This window comes from Lipotes vexillifer, unplaced genomic scaffold (genome assembly GCF_000442215.2).
Source record: "Lipotes vexillifer unplaced genomic scaffold, Lipotes_vexillifer_v1.1 scaffold1227, whole genome shotgun sequence".
In the NCBI taxonomy this organism is placed as follows: domain Eukaryota; kingdom Metazoa; phylum Chordata; class Mammalia; order Artiodactyla; family Lipotidae; genus Lipotes; species Lipotes vexillifer.
The window spans coordinates 120,039-141,696 of NW_006790683.1; the positions used below are offsets into that span (position 1 = coordinate 120,039).

General features: G+C 51.7%; 2 protein-coding genes across 2 annotated transcripts in view; both read left to right on the forward strand.

Moving 5' to 3' along the window:
* The window catches only part of EXOSC7 (exosome component 7), a 30,576-nt gene extending 27,077 nt beyond the window's left edge, over nt 1-3,499 (forward strand). Inside the window, exons 7-8 of the mRNA XM_007463895.1 lie at nt 87-242; nt 3,259-3,499. Coding sequence (XP_007463957.1) covers nt 87-242; nt 3,259-3,363 — 261 coding nt within the window. The 3' untranslated portion in view covers nt 3,364-3,499. The remainder of the gene's footprint in view (nt 1-86; nt 243-3,258) is intronic.
* A 9,680-nt stretch (nt 3,500-13,179) lies between these two features.
* On the forward strand, nt 13,180-21,636 carry CLEC3B (C-type lectin domain family 3 member B). Its single transcript, XM_007463896.1, has 3 exons — nt 13,180-13,389; nt 17,480-17,578; nt 21,216-21,636. The coding sequence occupies exons 1-3, from the start codon at nt 13,281-13,283 to the stop codon at nt 21,614-21,616; spliced, it is 609 nt and encodes a 202-aa protein (XP_007463958.1). The 5' UTR covers nt 13,180-13,280; the 3' UTR covers nt 21,617-21,636.
* The last annotated feature ends 22 nt before the right edge of the window (nt 21,637-21,658 follow it).

Consider the following 21,658-nt stretch of genomic DNA (forward strand, 5'->3'; position numbering starts at 1 on the left):
GTAGATATTCCCTCCACGCCGCTCTCAAAAGTGGGGATCTGGGATGTGCGTTGCCCACGCACACCACGCACATCCTGACTTTGCAGATTGGCTATCGGCACGTGGTGGATGCTACTCTTCAGGAGGAGGCCTGCTCCTTGGCCAGCTTGCTGGTGTCCGTGACCAGCAAGGGAGTTGTGACATGCATGAGGAAAGTGGGAAAGGGCAGCCTGGACCCAGAGAGCATCTTTGAGATGATGGAGGTGAGACTGGTTCTGAGGAAGGTGCTTGGACCTGGCTGGGAGTATTGGCTACCTCCTGCCCGCTTGGTCACGCTGTGGGAATTCTCCCCATTGACCCCCTTCACCCCAGGCTTGGGGCTTGGAGAGCAGCTGGTATGAGCCAGATGTCGCTGAGCTAGCTGAGGGTGGTGGCGGTGAGGGCTCTGGACCAGGAAGTAGTGACCTGCTCATAAGAGTCTCTTATCCTTTCCCTCTCTCATCCTCAGTTCCACATCTCTGAATGAGAATATTGGACTGATAATGTGAAGAGTCACTTGTAGCTCCAAAATCCCAAGTTTCTGTGATTTGATGAGGGAATTGAAATCCTGGCTGACTGCTTCCCGTCCCTTGAAGGGAGTGAGCAGAGGTGGAGCCAGGGGGCTGAAGGATGGCCATCTCCCCATTCTTCGTGGGTCCGGAAGTGTTTAAGTGGAGATGAATAGGAAAGGGGGAAATCCTCTCGACTGGCGGATTGCTCCCCTCAGGTCTCCTCAGGCCTGGCAGCACCACTAGGGTGCTTTCCAGCTGCTCTGTACTGATTGGTCAACAGGTCTGTCCCCCACATTGGCCTGGAAGCCCCTCTGCGGCAGGGACCAGGTCATGCTGACCTGTGTCTTTCCAGACCTTCCTTCCCTCGTGTCCACCTTGACTTTCCAGAAGTGTTTGAGGACTTTGAGACTGACAGACTGACTGACTGACTGACTGAATTGCCAGGAACAGAGTTAGCCAGCCCCAGTTTTTTGCTTTAGTTAACCACTGCCTCACAACACATGCCCACAGGTCATCTATACTCTTCTTTCATTTCTAGAAATAGTAACTTCTCACTAAGCACTTAATGTCTGTTTTTATTTTTGTCATCTTACTTGAAAGCAAAAAGTTGGCCTTGTGTGTAGTGTTGAGGGCCCAAGCATAAGCTCTGAAGACAGACTGCCCGGGTTGCAAATGTGGGTTCCGGGCCACAGTTCCCTCATCTGCAAATGGGGATAACAACAGTAGTAGCGCCTGCTGCTGCGGGTGTTGTGAGGGGTGGGCAGGCTGAGTGGAGGGGAAGCACGTGTCAGAGCGTCTGACGTGTCGTCAGTTTGCAGTAAGTGTCAGCTCCTACTCTGTGCCCCATTAAGCACCCTGAGTTCAGGTGTCTCCAACTGTGCATGGCAGCAAGGGTTCTTCTTAAACAAAAGCTCTTAAAAAGCTTTATAATAAGTTCTACCAGAGGCCTCTAGATGGGTGGCTCTCAAATCTTTTTTTCGAAGGAACTCCCCCCCTCATCCCCCCTCCAGGAGAGTCTGATGAGAATTGCAGTTATCTAAACAACAACAGAAACAATAAATAATAGTTAACGTTTATTGTGTGCTTACTACGTGTCAGACCCTGTTTTTAGTGCTTTAAATAATATCATGTCATTTACTCCTCAACAACCCTGTGAGAAAACTGTTGTTACCCTTATTTTTATAGACGAGGAATTAAGGCACGTAGAGAATAAGGAACTTGCCTACAGGCTTCACAGCTTGTAAATGCGGGAGCTAGGATTCAAACCTGGACTGTGTGCCTCCAGCCAAGAGCTATTTTAACCTCATAAACCAGGTCGGCCGTGGATGGGTGGGAGAACCAGAGTGCTGTCCAGTGAGCTGGGCTTCATCCTCCCCTGGGGCTCGGGAATGAGGTCTGCAGACCTTGCTCAGAGGGACCATGGCCCTGAGGCCCTGTGTCTCACCATTTGCCTCACACGGGGAGGCAGCATTCTGGAGATGCCGCTCGTGGTAAAGCTTAGAAGCTCAGGTTGTTGTGCGGCTGCCACCCCCAGCCTCTGCAGTCTCTTTCCAGCAAGTCCAGGTTCAGACTTCTCAAGTCCTGGTGTCTGTCTGTCTCATCTCCTCTTCTGCTCTCCCTGTCTTCATTCACATGAATAATCAGTTCCTCTACTCGATCAACTTGGACATTTTTTCTTTTTTCTAATGCCATGATTAAAATCTTTCCAAAGTCACTTTGGACCTTAACCCTGACTTTGCATTTCATAGAACTGATCACTCCCCAGCCTGTAGACTGAGATCTTCTCTTCATATGAGTTTTCAGTAATTCTTGGAGTCTCATCCCTTGTTATAGTCAGGGGTCGGGGAGAAGGCACACAGCCCTAGGGAGAATCCACCTATGACTAGGAGGATTGGGGTGGGGGTCAAGGCCTGGGTGCCCTTCTCCCTGACATTGTTGGGAATGGAACCAGTGGCACAGGTGAAACTAAGACTGCTATGGGAACGTGGAAGGCTTGATGAAGAGACTTGCAGTTGGTTCACTGTATTCTTAACCTGATTCATGGGACGGAAAAACAGTTGCCTAAAGAAAGATTTTTGTTGTATAGTTGGGCTTTTTTGCCAGGGCCCCCTTCTTTCTGCTGCGTAGGAAATCTGTGGGTTGTCTGACCTCTTGACCTGTCATGATTCCAACATTTCACGCCTTTAGCATCTCTGCATGTCGGTAACATCAAAGACTCTATCCGGGTATTGACTTTGGTCCTATCTGAGCAGGTCTCCTTTGGTGGCAGGTGAATTAGAAACTGCTTGTTAACATGGGTCCTCAGCACCATCTGTTCCTTCATCAGACAGATTTTTGGATTCTCTGTGGCCTCCCCATGCCTTCTCACTGCAGCACAGTGGCTGTAGCCAAGTCCTGATTGGGTTGACAGTTTTGCTGCTTCTAGTGGCAGCAGCTAAGGACTGAGGCAGCCTTTGCTGCTTTGCTGCTTTGGGCTTTGCCGCCTTCTTCTTCTTTTCTTTTCTTTTTTTCCTTTTTCAAAATGGAGGTTTTTCCAGAATGCGACTACTGTGTAGTCGGGGTTTGGGGTTTGTTTTTATATTGACTTGTTAATTAAATAAAAGTCCTGTAAGGCAGATGGAACGCGTGCAGCTTTACAATGGCTAGCTGGCGGGGAGCTTCTCTTGGTCAGAGTGTGTGTGCCTCACAAGCGGGCCTGTGCCCTCTCCATCCCTTCTCTGTCCTACAGACCAGCAAGCGCGTGGGCAAGGTGCTGCACACCTCCCTGCAGAGCGTTCTACACAAGGAGGAAAGCCTGGGGCCCAAGAGACAGAAAGTTGGATTCCTGGGATGATTTGCACATCAACCCCCAACTGCCACGTGTTTGTTTTCTACTTTTCCTTTTAAGCTGAAGTCTGTATACATTTTTCTTAACTATTATGAATTTAAGGCAACATCTGTACATGTAAAATTAAAGTCTGTTTTCTGGTCTGGCTTGATATGGCTAGAGTTCCTCAGCTGTAAGCCAAGGTGCCATTCGGTGACCCCTCGGAGAGTCTGACCCTTGTCTAGTGAATGACAGCTAAGTCCAGAGGTCTGCTCCAATGCGAGGGCTCTGGTCACAGGCCTCCCCAGGGAGACTTACCACCTGCCACAGGAGATCAGAACAACAACATCAAGACCTAGCAGAAAAATGGTTCAAAGGAAATGTTTATGATATGTATATTGTCAATCTTTCTCCCCTGTAGAGCCTACAAAATAAGAATCACACACAAAAAATGTGAATTCGGGCTTCCCTGGTGGCGCAGTGGTTGAGAGTCCGCCTGCCGGTGCAGGGGACACGGGTTCGTGCCCCGGTCTGGGAAGATCCCACATGCCGCGGAGCGGCTGGGCCCGTGAGCCATGGCCGCTAGGCCTGCGCGTCCGGAGCCTGTGCTCCGCAACGGGAGAGGCCACAACAGGGAGAGGCCCACCGACTGCAAAAAAAAAAAAAAAAAAAAAAAAAAAAAAAGTAAATTCACCTCGTGTATTTGGGGGCTTCTTGGTGGGGGAGATGGAGGAGGCGCTCTGCTCCAGGTACGGACCCAGGGCTTCTGCCTGGCTGGTGAGCCTCCCCGAGTTTTGGGGGAAGCCCAGTTCTTGCTTCTTGCCCTCCAAGAGATTCCCAACCTAGCTCCCCTAGAGTCTGGGGCTTAACATGTACTTTGGTCCTTAGCCAACCTTTCTTATCACTCTTGTTTAGAACTTGCTTTGTGTTTTATAGCCACTCCCTGGTGTTTTGTAAGATTTCCATGTTTTATCAGCATTAAGAGGGCTGCTTCAGAGATGTTGTCATTTGATTACTCAGCTCACCTTCCTACTCTGGGGACAGAAGGGGAGAGGCCATTCTCAATGGCTCCAGAAGGCTCTTTCTAGAAGCCTGTGTTCTACTCACGGTGCAGTGTGTTGGGATTAAGTCTATTCACGGGTTGAGCAGTCTCTATTTTTTCTCCAGGGGAACTGAAACTCCCCAATCAATCCTTAAAGAGAGCCCTGGGGAAGGAGCTGATTCATGAAAGAGCGCATTTCAGCCGTGGCATTTACTCTCTGCATGTCAGTTAGACAAATAGGGTAAGGAGTTAGGAAGTTACTGCCTAATGGAAAGAACGTAATGCGAGCTGAAGCCCTTAAGGACGACTCCAGAGGTCCTGGCGTAGGCACCTCCTCCCGGCATGGCCAGGTATGTCCTGTGGAGAGAAGCAGCTGCCTAGACTTGGACCTGGAGCTGCTGCCCTGTTGAGAGAATAGCCTGGGTTCTTTTTTTTCTTTATTTTTTTCCCCAGTGATTGTCCTTACAGGCGCCATGACAGTGCTCCCAGGGAGGCAGCAGTCAGCCTGTTTCTCTTCCCCTGCCCCTGGTTGACTGACCGTGCTGCAACATTAACAGTGGGACTGCACAGATGCAACCAGAATGTGAATAAAGTTTAGAAACCTTCAGTTTTGATGATTAAAGACATCAGATAGTTGAGACAGACAGGTGAGGCCTTCCCAGGCCAGTTGTACAACAGCTACCCAACTGGGCCTGCTGGCTAAGCAGTTATGGTGCAAGTGAAGGGAAGAAGTAGGTGTTAGCGTCTGTGTCTACCACCCCATCCATACCTTCCCTTGAAGGCCACCCCACCTGGAAGAAGGGTACGTCACAAATGAAACAAAATACCAAATGAGCAAGGTCTCTCCAGGAGAGGCTTTATTAGAATTGTCTGATGGTTGCAGCTCTCAGAATAAGTGAAAACTGAAGGCAGAGACTGGCAAAGACTTGGAAAAATATTGTCCTGGGGAAATCCACAGCAGAACCAGAGCTGTCTTTAGTGGCCATTAAATGAATGTCAGGGAGAAAAACTAAAGTCAGCCAAAAGGCAATCAACAGCTTGTGGGCGGGGAGGGTGAGGGTGGGCAGAGAGGGAACGAAATGTTATAGAATATTCAAATTGGTTTTATTGTTTCTGTGATTCCTTGGTCTCTCAAACTGTGTAAATTCAAGCGTGCAAAACACATGAAATTAGAATACTGACAGCAGTTTGCATTTTGCTCAGTAAAGGCTGTGGTCTCATATAACTGCCAGTCGAGCGTAAACCTGTGTTATTCAAAACTTTTTGGAAATAATCTGGCAGTGGGTATTAAAAGTCTTAAACATTTCATGCCCGCTGACCTAAAACTCCACTTCTGCAAACGTAACCAAAGGAGAGTAGAAACATGAAGTATAAAGAAGTTCGTGCCAGTATCACTGCTTGTGCGAGAACGGCAGAGCTGCAAGGGAGGCTCAAGAGGCGGTGCAGCTTCTCTCACCAGTCCTCCTTTCCCACACCTTTGCAGGTGGCCCAGCTGCCTCACACACAGGGTCTCCACATACTCCTTACAAGGTGCATCCTCGGCAGGTTCCTTTGCCAGAGACAGGGCTTTCTTCAGGAAGAAAGGGACTCTGACCTGGGATAAAGACAGGATCTTGGTCCCTCATTCTCCCCGGAACGCTTCAGGCAGGCAGAAGGAGCCCCCACCCCTAGCTAAACGAGAGCAGCCATTTCCCAAAAGAAACACTGTACCAGTTCCCATGCAAGGACCATACTGAGGCAGATGTCTCACAAGGTGATACTTGTCAACCTCTGCCTCACCTTCCCTCATTGGCTCCAGACCCATAACTAGGGTCTGATTACAGCCCATCCTGAGCAGGGAAATGCAGTCCCTGCCATGGGAAGAAAGATATTACTCATCAAAATAATTGCAAGACCTGGCTTGGCAGGTACCAAGGAAACAGAGGTGGGAGTGGATCTGAGGGTGTTGGACCAGGGCCAGGGCTGAAAAGGGAGTTTAATGTCCTAGCAAGGAGGTCTGAAGCTGTCCTAACTCACTGCTGGGATAGCCCCTGAAGTTGGACCTGGCCAGCCCCTGAAGTAAATGAGGAGGAGATATCAGAACTGAATAAACTGAAAAAGCAACAATGCTTCTTAGATCTGTAAGAGAAGTGAGGTCACAGGGCAACCACTGCTCCCCAAATCAGAGAGACCAACAGGCAAATCCAGCGAAATTAATATAGCTATATGAAGCTTACTTTAAATATGAGACATATAGATTAAAAGTATCAATAAATGGAGGAAGAAAGATAAACCACGGTAACATTAATCAAAAGAAAGCTAGAGCAGCTATATTAATTTCAGACAGAGGAGACTTCAGAGCAAGGAAAGTTATCAGGAATAAAGAGGAACATTACATAATGCTAAAGGGGTCAGTTATCCAGGAGGACATAAAAATCTGTAATGTGTATATGCCTAACAACAGAGCATTAAAATACATGAGGTAGGACTTCCCTACTGGCGCAGTGGTTAAGAATCCGCCTGCCAATGCAGGGGACACAGGTTCTATCCCTGGTCCGGGAAGATCCCACATGCTGCAGAGCAGCTAAGCCCACGCCACGCACCACAACTACTGAGCCTGCGCTCTAGAGCTTGCGAGCCACAACAGTTGAGCCCGTGGAGCCACAAGTACTGAGCCCGCGTGCTGCAACTACTAGGCACAGGTGCACCTAGAGCTTGTGCTCTGCAACAAGAAGCCACGGCAATGAGAAGCCCTCACACCATAATGAAGAGTAGCCCCCGCTCGCCACAACTAGGAAAGCCCACGCACAGCAACAAAGACCCAACACAGACAAGAAAAAAAGATGTTTAAAAAATAAAAATACATGAGGTAAAAACTGATAGAACAGCAAGAAGAAAGACATGAATCCACTATCATAACTGGAGTCGTCAACACCCCTCTATCAGAAATGGACAGATGGAGCAGGCAGGAAATTGGTAAGGACATATTTGGACTCGGCAACACCATCAACCAACTGCACATAATGGACATCTATAGACTGCTGCGTCCATCACCAGCTGGATACACACATGGAACATTCACCAAGATAGACCACATTCTGGACCATAAAATGCACCTTAACAAATTTAATAAGACAAATCACAATGATCTGATCTCAGAACACAATAGAATTAAACTAGAAATAAATTACAGAAACATAGCCAGAAAAATCCCAAAACTCTCGGAGATTAAACAACAAACTTCTAAATAACACCTGGGTCAAAGAAGAAATCTCAAGTGAAATTACGTATTTTGAACTAAATGAAAATGAAAACACAACTTATCAAAATTTGTGGGTTGTAGCAAAAGCAGTGCTTAGAAGGAAATTTATAGCCTTGAATACGTATATTAGAAAAGAAGAAAGATCTAAAATCAATCATCTAAGCTTCCACCTTAGGAAACTGGAAGAGCAAATTAAATCCAAAGTAAGCAGAGGAAAAGAAATAATAAAAATTAGAGCAATATAGATATCAGTGAAATTGAAATCTGAAAATCAATAGAGAAAATCAATGAAACCAAAAGCTTGTTCTCTGCAAAATTCCAGAGAAGGGAGAGAGCTTTAGAAGGGAGCAGTCTGTCACCAGTCATTTCATTCCCTGGGGGCATCTGCAGATTCTGGACATGGGCTCTATGAGGAGTTCCATGGGGGGAAAAAGAGAAACCAGCAAAACTTAATTAGTGAGGCTGTGCAGGGCTAGTGTGATAATTTGGAAACTTCAGGATCCCTAAATGCACAACTGGGTTTATATTTGTCGAATTTTAAGGCCATTTGTGGAGGGGTCGAGGGACAGGTGTCAGAAAGGCATATGGAAATCTATAGTATCCTACAAAACGAATCAGATTTTCTATTTCTTCCTGTGTGAGCTATTATAGCTGAAGACATCAGGTAAGTGCAAAATGGCCACACGCCCAGTTTACTCTTTCCAAACTTACAAGTCAGGTCGTTTACTGTCTCAGCCCTGGAGTGGAAGGAGTAAAGCGGTGGACAGAGGCCATGGATCTCTGAGGGCGGTGCAGCTTCTCTCACCAGTCCTCCTTTCCCACACCTTTGCAGGTGGCCCAGCTGCCTCACACACAGGGTCTCCACATACTCCTTACAAGAATCCCATTGTGTAGGCAGAGATTATTGCCCTATTTTGTGAAAGAGGAATCTGGGTCTTGAATAACTTGCCCCAGAAGACACAAGTGCCAGGTGTCTGAGCTCCACTTAGAATCCAGGACTCCCAGTTCTCTTTCCACTAGGATACTGCTGACCTTTAGGGACAAAACAAGGAATGTGGCCCCATGGTGCCAAGAACTTGGCTAGGTGGGGTATTGCCTCCCCCAGTACTGTGTGCCCCAGGGCCTGGCACACAAGGACGGAGGCAATACTTGTTGAATGAATGACAACAAGGTTGTCAAAAAGGGTTCAGAAAGGAGCAAATGACTTTCCTAATGACGGTCATTGAGACCATGGTAACAGGCCATTTGTCTTTGGTTCTGACTAAGGGCCAAGACTGCCCTTGCAATATTCTTGGAGATGTGCACCCTGGATGTTCTTACCTTTGAAGAGAGTGTGGAAATTCTCTGCTCCATAGGCGGGGCCTCATTTCTGTTGATATAGGGCCAGTGGAGCTAAAAGGAAACATCTGTGCAGGGAGAGGGTAGGGGTGGGGGATGGTTCCATGTTGGGCCAGAAGTTTTCATGTTGTTTGGGCTGATATGGGTGGGGTGGCCAGAGCTTGTTTTATATACTCAGACTTCCAACAGCTTTGGAGGGAAAAAAAAAAAAACGCTTGAAACCTGAAATGTGCCTTTTAGAGCTCTCTTCAGATTTTTCTGCCTCTGGCTTTATTGTCAAGATGATTCTTTGTGCAGGGAAACTGATGTGAAAAGACTGGGCCCTGAGGGTGGTGTGTTAGCTCACAGACTTTTCCTCGAGGGTGGGTCATTCGTGAACATTAACCCAGCATCATTCTCCTGGCTGAAACCACCCCCACTTGCTGCTCCCCTACCGGCTGGTAGAGGCCTCTGGGACGGTGCCACCAGAAGATCTTTTACGCTGGGATGATGAAATCCATAGACCTCACCGGGGCTGGTGGTGAGTCCACTGGAGGTGGCTGCAGTGCTGGTTCTCACCTGGCCAGGGAGAGCTGGGGGTGGACAAGAGGACCCGGGGGTTCAATGGCCATAAGCTTATTAACACTGGCAGCAAGTGAGGCATGGTGGCTACAAAGAGGTGGGTTCTGAACAGCGTGTCCATTTGGACCACGGGAGGCACAGGCCCCTGCCCATGGCAGACTGCTTGAGAAAACACACCACAGCGAGGACAGTGACAAGCAGAATTCTATCCAAAGGTGATTTTGGGAAGATAAGTCCAGGAACCCTATCTCAGAGGAAAAGTTGGGAGGAAGCGGGGAAGGAACACGGAGAGGAGACAGTCAGAGAGGGACAGGAAGGCCAGTTGCAAACATTTGCTGGCCTCTTAAATGACTGCTCCAGAGGCTGGCGCCAGGGACCACAGGGTGATGTTTCGGAGGCCTGCCTGCCTCACCACAGGGGGACTTTATAACAAGCTGAGCGTCTAATGATGGAACCAGCTGCTTTGCAGAGTAATGAGCTGCTCGTCCCAGGAAGGATTTAAGCAAGCACATGGAGACATCTGACAGGGTCAATGGAAAAGGACAGCCCATATCGAGTGGTGGTTAAACCAGGTGGCCTCTTCCCATCTGCTTTTTATCTCAAAGGTTGAGGGACGGTGGGCCGCTTGCCTTTGTTGAGGCCCACCTCAGTCCCACTGGCACAGAGGGCCCCTCACATTGCACTCCCAGGGCCTCACACAGGCCTGGGCACATTGGGAAGTGAATGAGGGACCGATGGGGCAAGAACAGTTCCAGGCGGGTCCTGACACAGCCTGGCTCCTGTGTGGCTCCTGTGGGATGACACCTCGAGCAGGGGGTTCCGGGTTTCTGAACGGCCACAGCAGAGCTTCTCTGGGACCTCCTCCCCAGCATAGCCAGGGCACGGCCTCAACAATCAGGCCTGTCCTGGCCTCATACTTGGAAACAAACTCCTCCCACTTCCCTGCTGCCAAAAAGCTGAGGTGAGAAAATCAAGAAAGCAATGGAGGGCTTCCCTGGTGGCGCAGTGGTTGGGAGTCCGCCTGCCGATGCAGGGGACGCAGGTTCATGCCCTGGTCCAGGAGGATCCCACGTGCCGCGGAGCGGCTGGGCCCTTGAGCCATGACTGCTGGGGCTGTGCGCGTCCGGAGCTAGTGCTCCACGACGGGAGAGGCCACGACAGTGAGAGGCCTGCATACAGCAAAAAAAAAAAAAAGCAATGGAGTTTTAAAAAGAATTTTAATTTTCTCTTGCTATGTGCTACCCACCCAAAGTTCCAGGAAGCAAGGCTCCCTGCCTGTTAGGTCGCGTAATCCTCAGCCCTAAACCATCCCACTGAGGGGCCAGCTGTGACTATAAAACCCTCTCCCACTCTTGAGAATGTGAGGGATGGCCCCTGACAGAAAGGGCCAACAGAGTGCCTGCTGCCTGCCCCAGGCTCCTGCCCTTGGGGACCACAGTGGGGAGGTCAGCCAGGCTGGGCTGCAGGCACATCCCTCCCCAAATCAGATGGGGCAAGGCGGGGTCCCTGGAAGGAAAGCCTGAATTACATAGCACTGCATTTTCTTTTGGAACGATCTAAAGCTCACAGAAAATCTGCAACTACAGTACAAAGAATATTTTTCCCCTGAGCCATTTTCAAGTGAGTTGCCGACCTGATGCCCAAAGGTTGTGCTTTAGTGCCATGTTTCCTGTTGACAAGGCCACTCTCTTCCATAGCCACAACACCCCATCCAAACTGGACAGTAACACCCAAGGGGTACATCCCTGCCACGTGCTCCTCAGACCCACCACGTTTCTCCAGTTGTCCCAAGGGCGTCCATGAGAGCGGAAGGGTCTGGTCCAAACACGTTGTGTCTGTTGCTCTGTGCCTGCAATCCCCTTCAGTCTGAAACAGCTCCTCAGACATGTCCTGGACGGTTCTGAAAGTTGCTGGGCAGTTGTTTTGTAGAAAGCCCCTCAGTTGGGCTAGTGTAGTGTTTCCTTGGCAAGAGTCTCACGGAGGTGATGCCGCATTCTCCTCACCGCAGCCCATCAGGTGCTCAGGTGCTGCAGGCTCTCCATTTGGCCCATTACTGACGATGCTTACTTGGGTCACTTCATTCAAGTGACATCTTCCAGGCTTCTCCACTGCAAGGTGACGCTTTCCTCTTTGTAATTAATAAGTATTTTGTGGGCAAGTAATCTGAGATGATGAAAATACCCCATTGCTCATCAGACTTCCAGTGTATTTGCTTATTTATTTATATCTGTGTATGCTCATGATTTCCTGTTTTGCTGTTACTGTCACTATTTTGATGTTCAAACTGTCCCTGATTTTGGCCCCAAGAAGCTCCTTCAAGCTGGCTCTGTGTCCTGGCACGTTCCCATCCTTCTTTAAACAATTCCTTGCTTTCTGGCAAAACAACTTGTTCTGGGCTCATTTTCTACTTTTCCTGCCCCAGCCCTGAAATCAGCCATTTCTCCAAGGTGCTCTGGTTCCTTTTTAGTGGAAAGCTGTACTTATTATAGAAGGTGGCACTTGGATGCCAGGAGTGCTCGAGGCTTTGGAGGCAATTCTGCTCCACCCAGACAGCTGGCAGACTGATGCGCACATTTCCATTGACATTTATAGATTCCTCTTTAGGTGTCAGAGTCCACAACTGCACACCGATAGCTCCAATTTTAATCCTACACCATAGGATTCATTCTAGTTTTCTCTCTGTATTTGTACCTCCCTTTTCTGACAGTGAGAAACCTGGCTCCCATGGTCTTTAATAAATGTACTTATTCGATGGGTGCCCCTGTATGTAACCACTGTCTCACCTCTGCCACCACCCGCTCTCCCATGCGGATCACCTCTTCTCCTCGCCTGGACTCCAACACTCCATGCAGGACCTCTGCTCCCCTGGGGGTGCCCCCCTCCACCCTGCTGCGCCCTGACACCCCACACCGCGCTGCTCCTCACGGGGACATTCTTTTCTCCCCGCTCCATCTCTGGCACCACTCTGGGGCACCACAGCTGCCCCTCTCCCACCATGGTCACCTCTGCTTCAGACAGGATAGTTGAGAAACAGAAAGTGAAAAAAGGAGAGGACTCCCTTGTATTTTTAACCAAAGATACATCAAGTGCATAGAGACAGAACCACAAAAGAATCACAGCAAACATTCTAGACAATCCAGCAGTCAGCCCCAGCTCACTCTGTAAGGAGACGTGACCATTCTGGAGTCACCCCGCTTGGGGTCAAATACTGGCGCTGCCCCTTACAGCTGGGTAGCTTGGGTTCCCTTAACCTCACTGAGCCTCAGTTTCCTCAACTGTAAAATGGGGAAATGACAGCACTTCCCTCATATTGCTGGTGTGAGGCCTCCACGAGGCCAGGGAAAAGTATGACCCAGCGCCTGCCCAAGGTAGCTGCTCAGCAGATGTGAGCTATGACAACTAGCGTGTATTTTTCAGAATCCTAGAAAATAATGACTCTGTTTTAGAAGGCGGGGCCAGGATGCTGGGTGGGTGTTCCCCAGGCAGCGAGGCTCTGTGGCCCCAAGGGCTTCCTCCTTTTGCAAGCTTTTTTTTTTTTTTTTTTTTTTTTTTTTTTTTTTTTTTTTTTTTTTTTTTTTTTTTTTTTTTTTTTTTTTTTTTTTTTTTTTTTTTGGCACTCCCGCAGCCAACTCTGGGAGGGTTTCCTGGACAGAGGTCGTCGTGGCAGTTGCCTTAAGACGTGCAGCCCGGGCCACAGCCACTAGTGCTCTCTGACCCAGGTCCACTGCAGGCGGCAGCAGCAGCCCCAGCCGGTGCAGCAGCATGGAGCTTTGGGGGCCCTACTTGCTCCTCTGCCTCTTCTCCCTCCTGACCCAGGTCACTGCTGAGACACCCACCTCCAAGGTCAAGAAGGCTGCAAATGTTAAGAAAGGTAAGGAGGGGGTGGAGCCCCTCCCCATCCTCCAGGGAGCTGGTCGCCCTCTCCTCTGCTGGCCCTCACTCCCCTTCCCCTCCTTCACCTTCCTTCTCCATGAGTCCAGGGAACTTGAGCGGAGTACCCCTTGGGAGCTGGGAGAGTCCTCCAGCAGCAGGGGCGGTTGTCAAAACTGTAAGAGTCACTGGCTCTTAGAATCGGAAAGAAGCTTCCAGATCACCTAAACTGACATCCACTCCCCCACCACCCCAATATTTTACAGAAATCAAACCTTTGGCTCAGAAGTCTGGAGATGTCCGACTCTCATCAGGAGTGTTGGCAGGCTTTGCCTCGGCATCTCCAAACCTCAGGTTTCTCAACTGTAAAATAGGGATTGTGGCATTTGCTCACAACGCTGGTTGTGAGGATTTAATGATAGAAAACATGTGAAGTGTCTGGAACATAGGATATACTCGATGCACGGCGGGGGCGGGGAAGGAACAAGTTAATTCTTAGTTCTATAGTGTATCACAGCCTCGAGGAAATAAAAATGTTCAAACCCAAACTCGGATAGTGGAGGCAGCTTTGCTCTCCCTCTGTTGCCTCTGGGTTTGGGGTGTCCTTGGGTTGCCTTGGCCTCAGCAAGGCCTGCCCTTGGAGCCCTGCCTGCAGTGAGGTCCTCTCGGGCTGTTTTGAGACAACATTAGTGAAATGCCATGGCAATGAACGGGGCTGTCACCCCCCCCCACACACAGGGCCCCAAGGGGAGGAGAGAGAGTTCCAGGGGATGAGAGTGCTGATTAAGCAGAGAAACAGGTGGCTGGGGCCAAGAGCACAGAAAAGGCAAGGCAGAGGGGCATGGGCTGCCCTCAGGCCCCTCTCTGAGCCTCTTCTGTAAATGGACATCTGCCCACTGGTCACGGACAATGTACATAAGGGCACATTAGGACCATGGAGACCCACAGGCCTGCAACACAGAATGGGTGGATCTGGGTGCTGATAGGAAATAATCCCCAAGGTTCAGTTCATAAAGTAAACAACAAAAAGTTCAATACTTTGAATGGATACTATGCTGACATTGGTTTTGAAAAAGGGACTTATATAAAAAAATATATTTACTTGTATATGCATAGAATTTTCTGGAAGGATCCACAAGGGTTAGTAACAGTGATTACCTCTGGGAAGAAAAACTAGGGAGCTAAGGGCAGACTTGATTGGGAAGGAGACTTTGACGTTCTGAACTGTTTGGGTTTTTTAAAGTTATATGTGGCTATATTACCTTTTACAAAACGTTCATTAAAAAAAAAAAAAGACTCACAGCATGTGTGGTGTGTCCACGAACGTTAGCTGAAATTGCCACCAAGGATGTTCTTTGTAAAGGATACACAGTTCCAAAGGCAAATAACAGAATTTTTGAATGTGGAAAACAGTTGTTAATTTCTCAAGTTTACCAAAGATTTAGTATGTATTTATTTAATCATGTAAATCATGTATTTGATCATATGGACAAGAAGGTCAAACCAGGCAATGCCCTGGTCCTCTTCAGCTGTCACACTTGAACCCTAGCTCCATGTGGTCCCCACGGAGGTGGCCCGTGGAGGTCCAGGACGAGGCCTGCAGAACAGCTGACAGAGCAAGAGTGGAGTGTCCTGTCCAGCCCTGCCTCTTGCTGAAACCCACTGCAGCTTGGTTTTCCTTCCTTCGACCTGCTGCCCACCTACACCACACATGCTTACAGAGCTCTTTCTCCAGGTAGGGGCCAGTATACGCGCTGAACACTCTAGCAGACAATTAGCATCCCTGCTCTTAAGATGTGAATCAATTTGCGAACCACGGTGGTTCTCCCTCAGGCATCATCAGCATCATCTGGGAAATACATTAAAATCCAGGCACCTGGGACCCACCCCCAGAAATGCTGGATCATGGGCCTGGAATGGGCCCCAGCATCTGCCTTTCCCACCAGTCTCCAGTGATTCCTGGGAGCAGCCAGGACTGGGAATCAAAGGAAGAACCTAGTCAGGGGCCAGCGCACAAAAGTGGGGGAGGGTGTCCGGAGGAGGGACAGTCGCGCCCAAGGAGACCCCTCAGTGCCCGCTGAGTGGTGGAGAACAAGCTGGCAGGATGGGCGAGGGGACGAGAGGACAGAATGTGCTATGCCCCCATGCTGGCCCCCAGGGTGGGATGAGAAGGGGGAGAGCCCAGGCTGCTTCTGGGAGCTCATCTGCCCCTGGTGTGGGGTGTGGCCTGAGCCAGCTGTATGGGGGTCAGCCAGACGTGAGGCAGGGAGGGCTTAGGCAGCTGGAGCTCCAGAGGCCATGTGGCCACACCTGGCAGAGGAGCTCAGGTGGGGAGGATGGCCTCACAGCGGGTCACAGACTCTTAGAACAGGGACCTGAGGGCATCCATTTCAATAACATGCATCAGGAATCTGAGGCTCAGAGGTAGTGAGGGGCAGCACAAGGGCTCCGACTCCTAGCCCAGAGCTGTAGAAACACCCAACTCCTACGCCTTCCTCAGTGGAGTTCTGTCAGCACCTTGCTCCTTGGCCAGTCCCTGGAGGGCCCCTTGTACACTCGGGCACCTTGGTGCAAATCACAAAAGGCTCCCCGCTCTGAGCTGACAAATTATAGAAGAGCATCCCTTTCTCTGGTTGGTCAAGCAGCACAGCCAGGGCAAGGCTTAGAGGCTGGACATGGGCCCCCACCTGTCCCCTCAGCTGAGGGCCCTTGTGCAGTACCCAGCTTTCACAACTTTACGCGGTGCCCTGTGCTGGTGCATCACGGGACTGAGTACAGAGCTGCTGTGAACCACTGAGGCAGAGGCCCACTGTGAGGCACACATAACCCAGTCAGGCTAGTTTGCCAGCCCCAAACACTCCCTTTTTTGCCTTGCTCATCTGGGTGTTAATTTCCTCATACTTGGTAAGTTACATCATGAATTTCTATCTATGCCAGTATGTTTCTTGCTCACGTTTCCTGCGATATCCCTGCAAAGGAATCCGGGGTGGACAAAGGTCTGACTTCACCCCTCATACCGTGGACTTTATGCAGGCACAGCCAAATGGACCATGGAAGCGCTTCCCCACCCTCTACCCAAGCTGAGCTCAGCCTTTCCTGAAGCTCCTGGGATTTCAGAAAGACTGGGGTCCAACCCACTTGGCTCTCAGCTTACACATGCAGAGGAAGACATTTCACATCTGCCTCTCATGAATAACTGGCTCCGAACGGGCCTCTGTGCTCGGGAAGGCTCACATTAGGAAACCTGCTGCCATCACGGACGTGGGGAGAACAAGCTTGCAGCCGTGCGGACTCGGGTTCGGGCTGCTGGCTCTGCCAGTTCAGGCGAGTTGCTTCGGTCTGGCCTCAGTCTCCTGTCTGTGAATTGGTGGTGGTGTAGAAGAGACACATTACCCACGTCACAGGGCTGACAATGAGCCCAGCGCTGGTCACATGCTTCATTTCTCTCAGTCTTTATTCTTCTTCAGAGTCCTTGGAGGTGGGGCTATTATCATCCCATTTTACAGATGAGGACAGTGGATTCAGGGAGGCTGTGGAACTTGCCCAGGTCACCCACATGCATGCAACCTCAGAGCCTGTACACACGTTCACCTGTGCTGCTGCACACAGCCCCAGGCCGAGTGCCTGCCCTGCTTGGTCCGTGTCTTGTTCCTCCAGCCCGGGGAAGTGAATCTGGGAGGTCTCAAGGGCCCCTGGCCCTGCTTCCTGTGCTCTGTTCTCCTCTAGAGCTGGGAGGGTGGTTGGGTGTCACCGAAGGAGCTGTCTGCACCCTCCACCCCGCTCCTGCCAATCCCACCCCCATCTGATCCCAGCAACTCTCCTGAACAATGCAATACTGGTCTCACTTTAGCAAGAGCAAGAGAAGGATGGTCCCCCGGCAGAAGGAAAATCACGAGCGATCACTTAGACTACCACCGGCAGGGACAGGGAGAGAGAGAGTATGCCAAGACATCAAGGTCGAGGGGAGTCGTTTCCCTCGTCCCCTTGTGGCTGACAGTGGTCCACCCCTCCCAGTCCCTGCCCTGCCCCACTCGCTACTGCCTTTCTCACGTGTTTGTGATTGTCCCCACTTCCTTCTGACTTCATCCTAGATGCCGTGAGCCCGAAGATGCTTGAGGAGCTCAAGACCCAGCTGGACAGCCTGGCCCAGGAGGTGGCCCTGCTGAAAGAGCAGCAGGCCCTGCAGACGGGTGAGTGCACGTGGCGGCCTCTCCAGGCAGGGGTACATCAGACAGAGGGGCTCGGGCCAGCAGCCAGCAACCCACCTGTAGCCTCGAGCCAGCACCAGGGCCCTGGCTGGCCCCTGTAGTCCAGGGCACTGGATTCACGGAGCCCCCTCCTCAGCCTGCTTCTCTCGGGAAGATCCCCTGCCGTGTGGAAGCAGCAATGTCCCGAAAGGACAACAAGCTCGCCCACAAGAATCCATTACCGCCCCCTGGAAGCGCGAGCCCTGCAGCGCTCGTGGAGCAGAAGCAACCCTAATGAACCCCAGGAGACCCTCCACTCAGCCAGCCCCCACAGCCCTACAGGGCGTGAGCCTCATTCCCTGGTGTCAGCAGCTTTGCTGAGGCTGCCACTCTTAATCATCATCATTACGCTGAGGCAGGATTTATCACCCCTATTTTAAAGAGGGGAACTGAGGCATAGAGAGGTTCTGGTTTTGCCACGCCCAGCTGGCTAGTTAGTGCAGTTTGGGATGGGAATGGAAGCAGCCTGCCTGGTGCATGCTGGGTGTGAGGAAAGGTGGGCTTTGGTCTTCCTGGCCCTGCACGAACCAGCTAAACCGGGATGGACAAAATACACAGCTGCGGAGCCCGGGGACACAGCTCGTAGCCACCTGCCCTAGCACTGCTTGGCCAGCCTGCCTGGGCAACCTGTTCTCTTTCTCTCCACCAAGTTCCTTTCCTATTGTCTCTATTTTCCACACATCTCAAACTCACCTACTTCTGCGTGACCTTGCCCTGGAGAACACAGAATACAGGCTAACAATAATACTTAACACATGGGGGGATGTTTAAAATGAGCACAGTGTTGTTCAGGGCCTCAGTTTCCTCATCTGTAAAGTCGAAGGGCTGGGGGTGGACTTGCAGGGCAAGCTCTAAGGTCTCATGTCTAAGCTTTGTGCTTGTGCCAAGACCATGCAACCCAGATGCCACTTGCCTCCTGAGGTGGGTGATGTGGTGGGGACCTCCCCGTGCAAAGTCCATGGCATATGGAGAACTAAACACCCCCTCCATGTCTGCTGATTCCCAGGAGGTTCACGGGGTCCTGGCCTCCTTGGGGACTTTCTCCCTCTCATCACCCTCTCCTTTACTACCACTATCTGCAAATCACCTTGTCAATAACCCCACACAAAGCACTCCTGAGCTCTCCTGACCTAACTGAAGAGTTGAGAGAATCAGGGGTTAGGGGAGCAACCCTCCCCTCCCGCCATCTGCCCCTTCCCTCCCCCAATCAGCAAACACACATGAGGTCCTCCCCCCAGCGAGCCTCTGCCAGGCACGAGGAGGCAGAGGTGACCCAGCCGGGGTCCTGCTCTGGGAGCCTCAGTGTATTCATGAAATCAATGTATTCACTGGAACCCGCACGTGTAGGAATATAAAGAAGGATTCCAAGCAGAGGGCACGGTAGGAGCAAAGCTATGGAAGGCCAGCAAGAATCAACGGGATCGGGCTTCCCTGGTGGCGCAGTGGTTGGGAGTCCGCCTGCCGATGCAGGGGACACGGGTTCGTGCCCCGGTCCAGGAAGATCCCACATGCCGCGGAGCGGCTGGGCCCGTGAGCCATGGCCGCTGAGGCTGCGCGTCCGGAGCCTGTGCTCCGCAACGGGAGAGGCCACAACGGTGAGAGGCCCGCATACCACAAAAAAAAAAAAAAGAATCAACGGGATCATGAATAGGCCAGAGTGACAAAATGTCAGTAACGATGGTAAGGCACTGAGAACTGATACTTATTGAGGACTAACTATGTTGGGGGGAGTGTTGCAGGTGGGGTTCCCAAGAAGCGGCCCCGAGGTGGAGTTTAGCCTGCAGGAGGTTTATTAGGGAGCACACCCAGGATCAGCACCTGGGGAAGGGAAGAGACAGAAGGACGCAGGAGTGGGAAGAGTGCCCTGCGCGTCTCAACGAAAGCCTCAGCCAACTGCAGAGGGAGCCCTGACGACGGGAGGGCCCTTAAGAGCTGTCCTGAGTTGGGGCAAGAGGGCTCGTGGGCCAGTCACTGGGTACAGGCTGCTCTGGGAAGGGGGCACACCATGGGGGAGGGGGCTGTCTTCCGCTGAGCAATCCCCAAAGGGGCTGAGAGTTAAGAGTTGTCTCCCAGCAGCGCTCCCAGCAGCTGGGGTAGTCAATCCTTCACCCCAAGGGGGTCTTGGTGGCGTGTCAGTGTCCCCGGCAGGAAGGAAAGGCAGTGTGGCGCCAGGCTGGGAAGGGCAATGAAACCCGGCTAGGATGAGCTGCAGGATAGCCCGCGGTAGGGCTGGCTGCCTTGGGACGGCATCTGTGAGTAAAGACACCTCTGTGATGCTGCAGGCCCAGAGTTCAGAGTTCCAGGAGTGTCAGGTGCTCACGGGGACATGGAGATGTGTGTTAAGTGAAAGCAACTGAGTGAGAGGGTGAGTGAGTGAGGGGATGGGGGTGGGGTGGAGTGCAGACCTGCCTCTAACACTTTTGGGGTCAGCAGCAAGAGGACAAATGGAGGAATGTACCCCAACTGCCTAAACATTTAAGTTACAAACCCAGCTGAAGAACAAACTGCTGGGACTTCCCTGGTGGTCCAGTGGTTAAGACTCCACGCTTCCAATGCAGGGGGCCTGGGTTAGATCCCTGGTCAGGGAACTAGATCCCGCATGCCGCACGAAGATCCCGTGTGCCACAACTAAGACCCGGCGCAGCCAAATAAATAAATAAATATTAAAAAAAAACAAAAAACCCAAACTGCTAAGTAAAAACATTCTATGCTCCTAAGCTGACCAAGTATATACCTTCATCACAACCTTTGAGACCAGATTCAAATTTAGAATCTTGGACTGGAGTTCCATGCCTGAGAGAGCTAGCCCCTGGCCCACCGCCTGGGCCATCTCTTCTGTCCCAGGGGCTTGCCCGTCTCAGCTCCGTCCTCCCAGTCGGCGCCCCAGAAGAGGCCCCTGGCAGACTCTGGGAGCTTGCTTGGGCCCCTGGAGCAGGGCTTTGGGGTCCTGGGTACCTGGAGTGTGGTCTAGGTTCTGCGTAGGGATGTCCCCTGGCCCTGCAGCCTCTTGACCTTAGGGAGGGTGGGGCTGGAGGAAGATCAGAGCAGGTGGCTCCGCCTGGGCTCCCCGGGAATCCCACTCTGAGATGGAGCTCATTTATTAGGGAGAGCCCAGGGTCCCAACTGTGAAGGGAGGGAGGGGTTGGAAGCAGATTGGGCAGAGGGGGAGCTGAGTAGCAGCACAGGCCCAAGGCCAGCCTCTGCCACCCTGTGGAGCCTCCAAGCTAAAAGGCCCCTTCAGAATTATCCTGCTTGGGGGAGAGATGACCCTACCTCTTCCCCTGGTCGCTGGATGGGGCACCCAGGAGAGGGGTGTGACCCTGAGGGAGGGGCCGTGTGCAGCTGAGGGGGCTGACCTCACTCCCAGCAGCAGGGGCTCCACCACCTCTTGAATGGGGAATCTGAGATGTGCATCAGTGCCCACCACAGCACGGCCCGCTGGCCTGGGTCTGGAGCCTGTCCAGGGAGGACAGTATATACAGGGATGGGATGGAGGATGGTGTGACTACCCCTGGCGGTTGGCTCTTGCCTCCGGAACTGGAGACCTTGGGTGACGTCCATTTCCTCCCCTCCCCCGCAGTCTGCCTGAAGGGTACCAAGGTGCATATGAAGTGCTTTCTGGCCTTCGTCCAGGCGAAGACCTTCCACGAGGCGAGCGAGGACTGCATCTCGCGAGGGGGCACCCTAGGCACCCCACATACGGGCTCCGAGAACGACGCCCTGTACGAGTACCTGAGCCAGAGTGTGGGCAGCGAGGCCGAGGTCTGGCTGGGCTTCAACGACATGGCGGCCGAAGGCGCCTGGGTGGACATGACTGGCGGCCATATCACCTACAAGAACTGGGAGACAGAGATCACCGCACAGCCCGACGGCGGCAAGGTCGAGAACTGCGCTGCCCTGGCCGGTGCGGCCAACGGCAAGTGGTTCGACAAGCGCTGCCGGGACAACTTGCCCTACGTCTGCCAGTTCGCCGTCGTCTAGCGGGCCGATAGGGGCGGGGGGGGGGGCAGAGGTCGGGGGCGG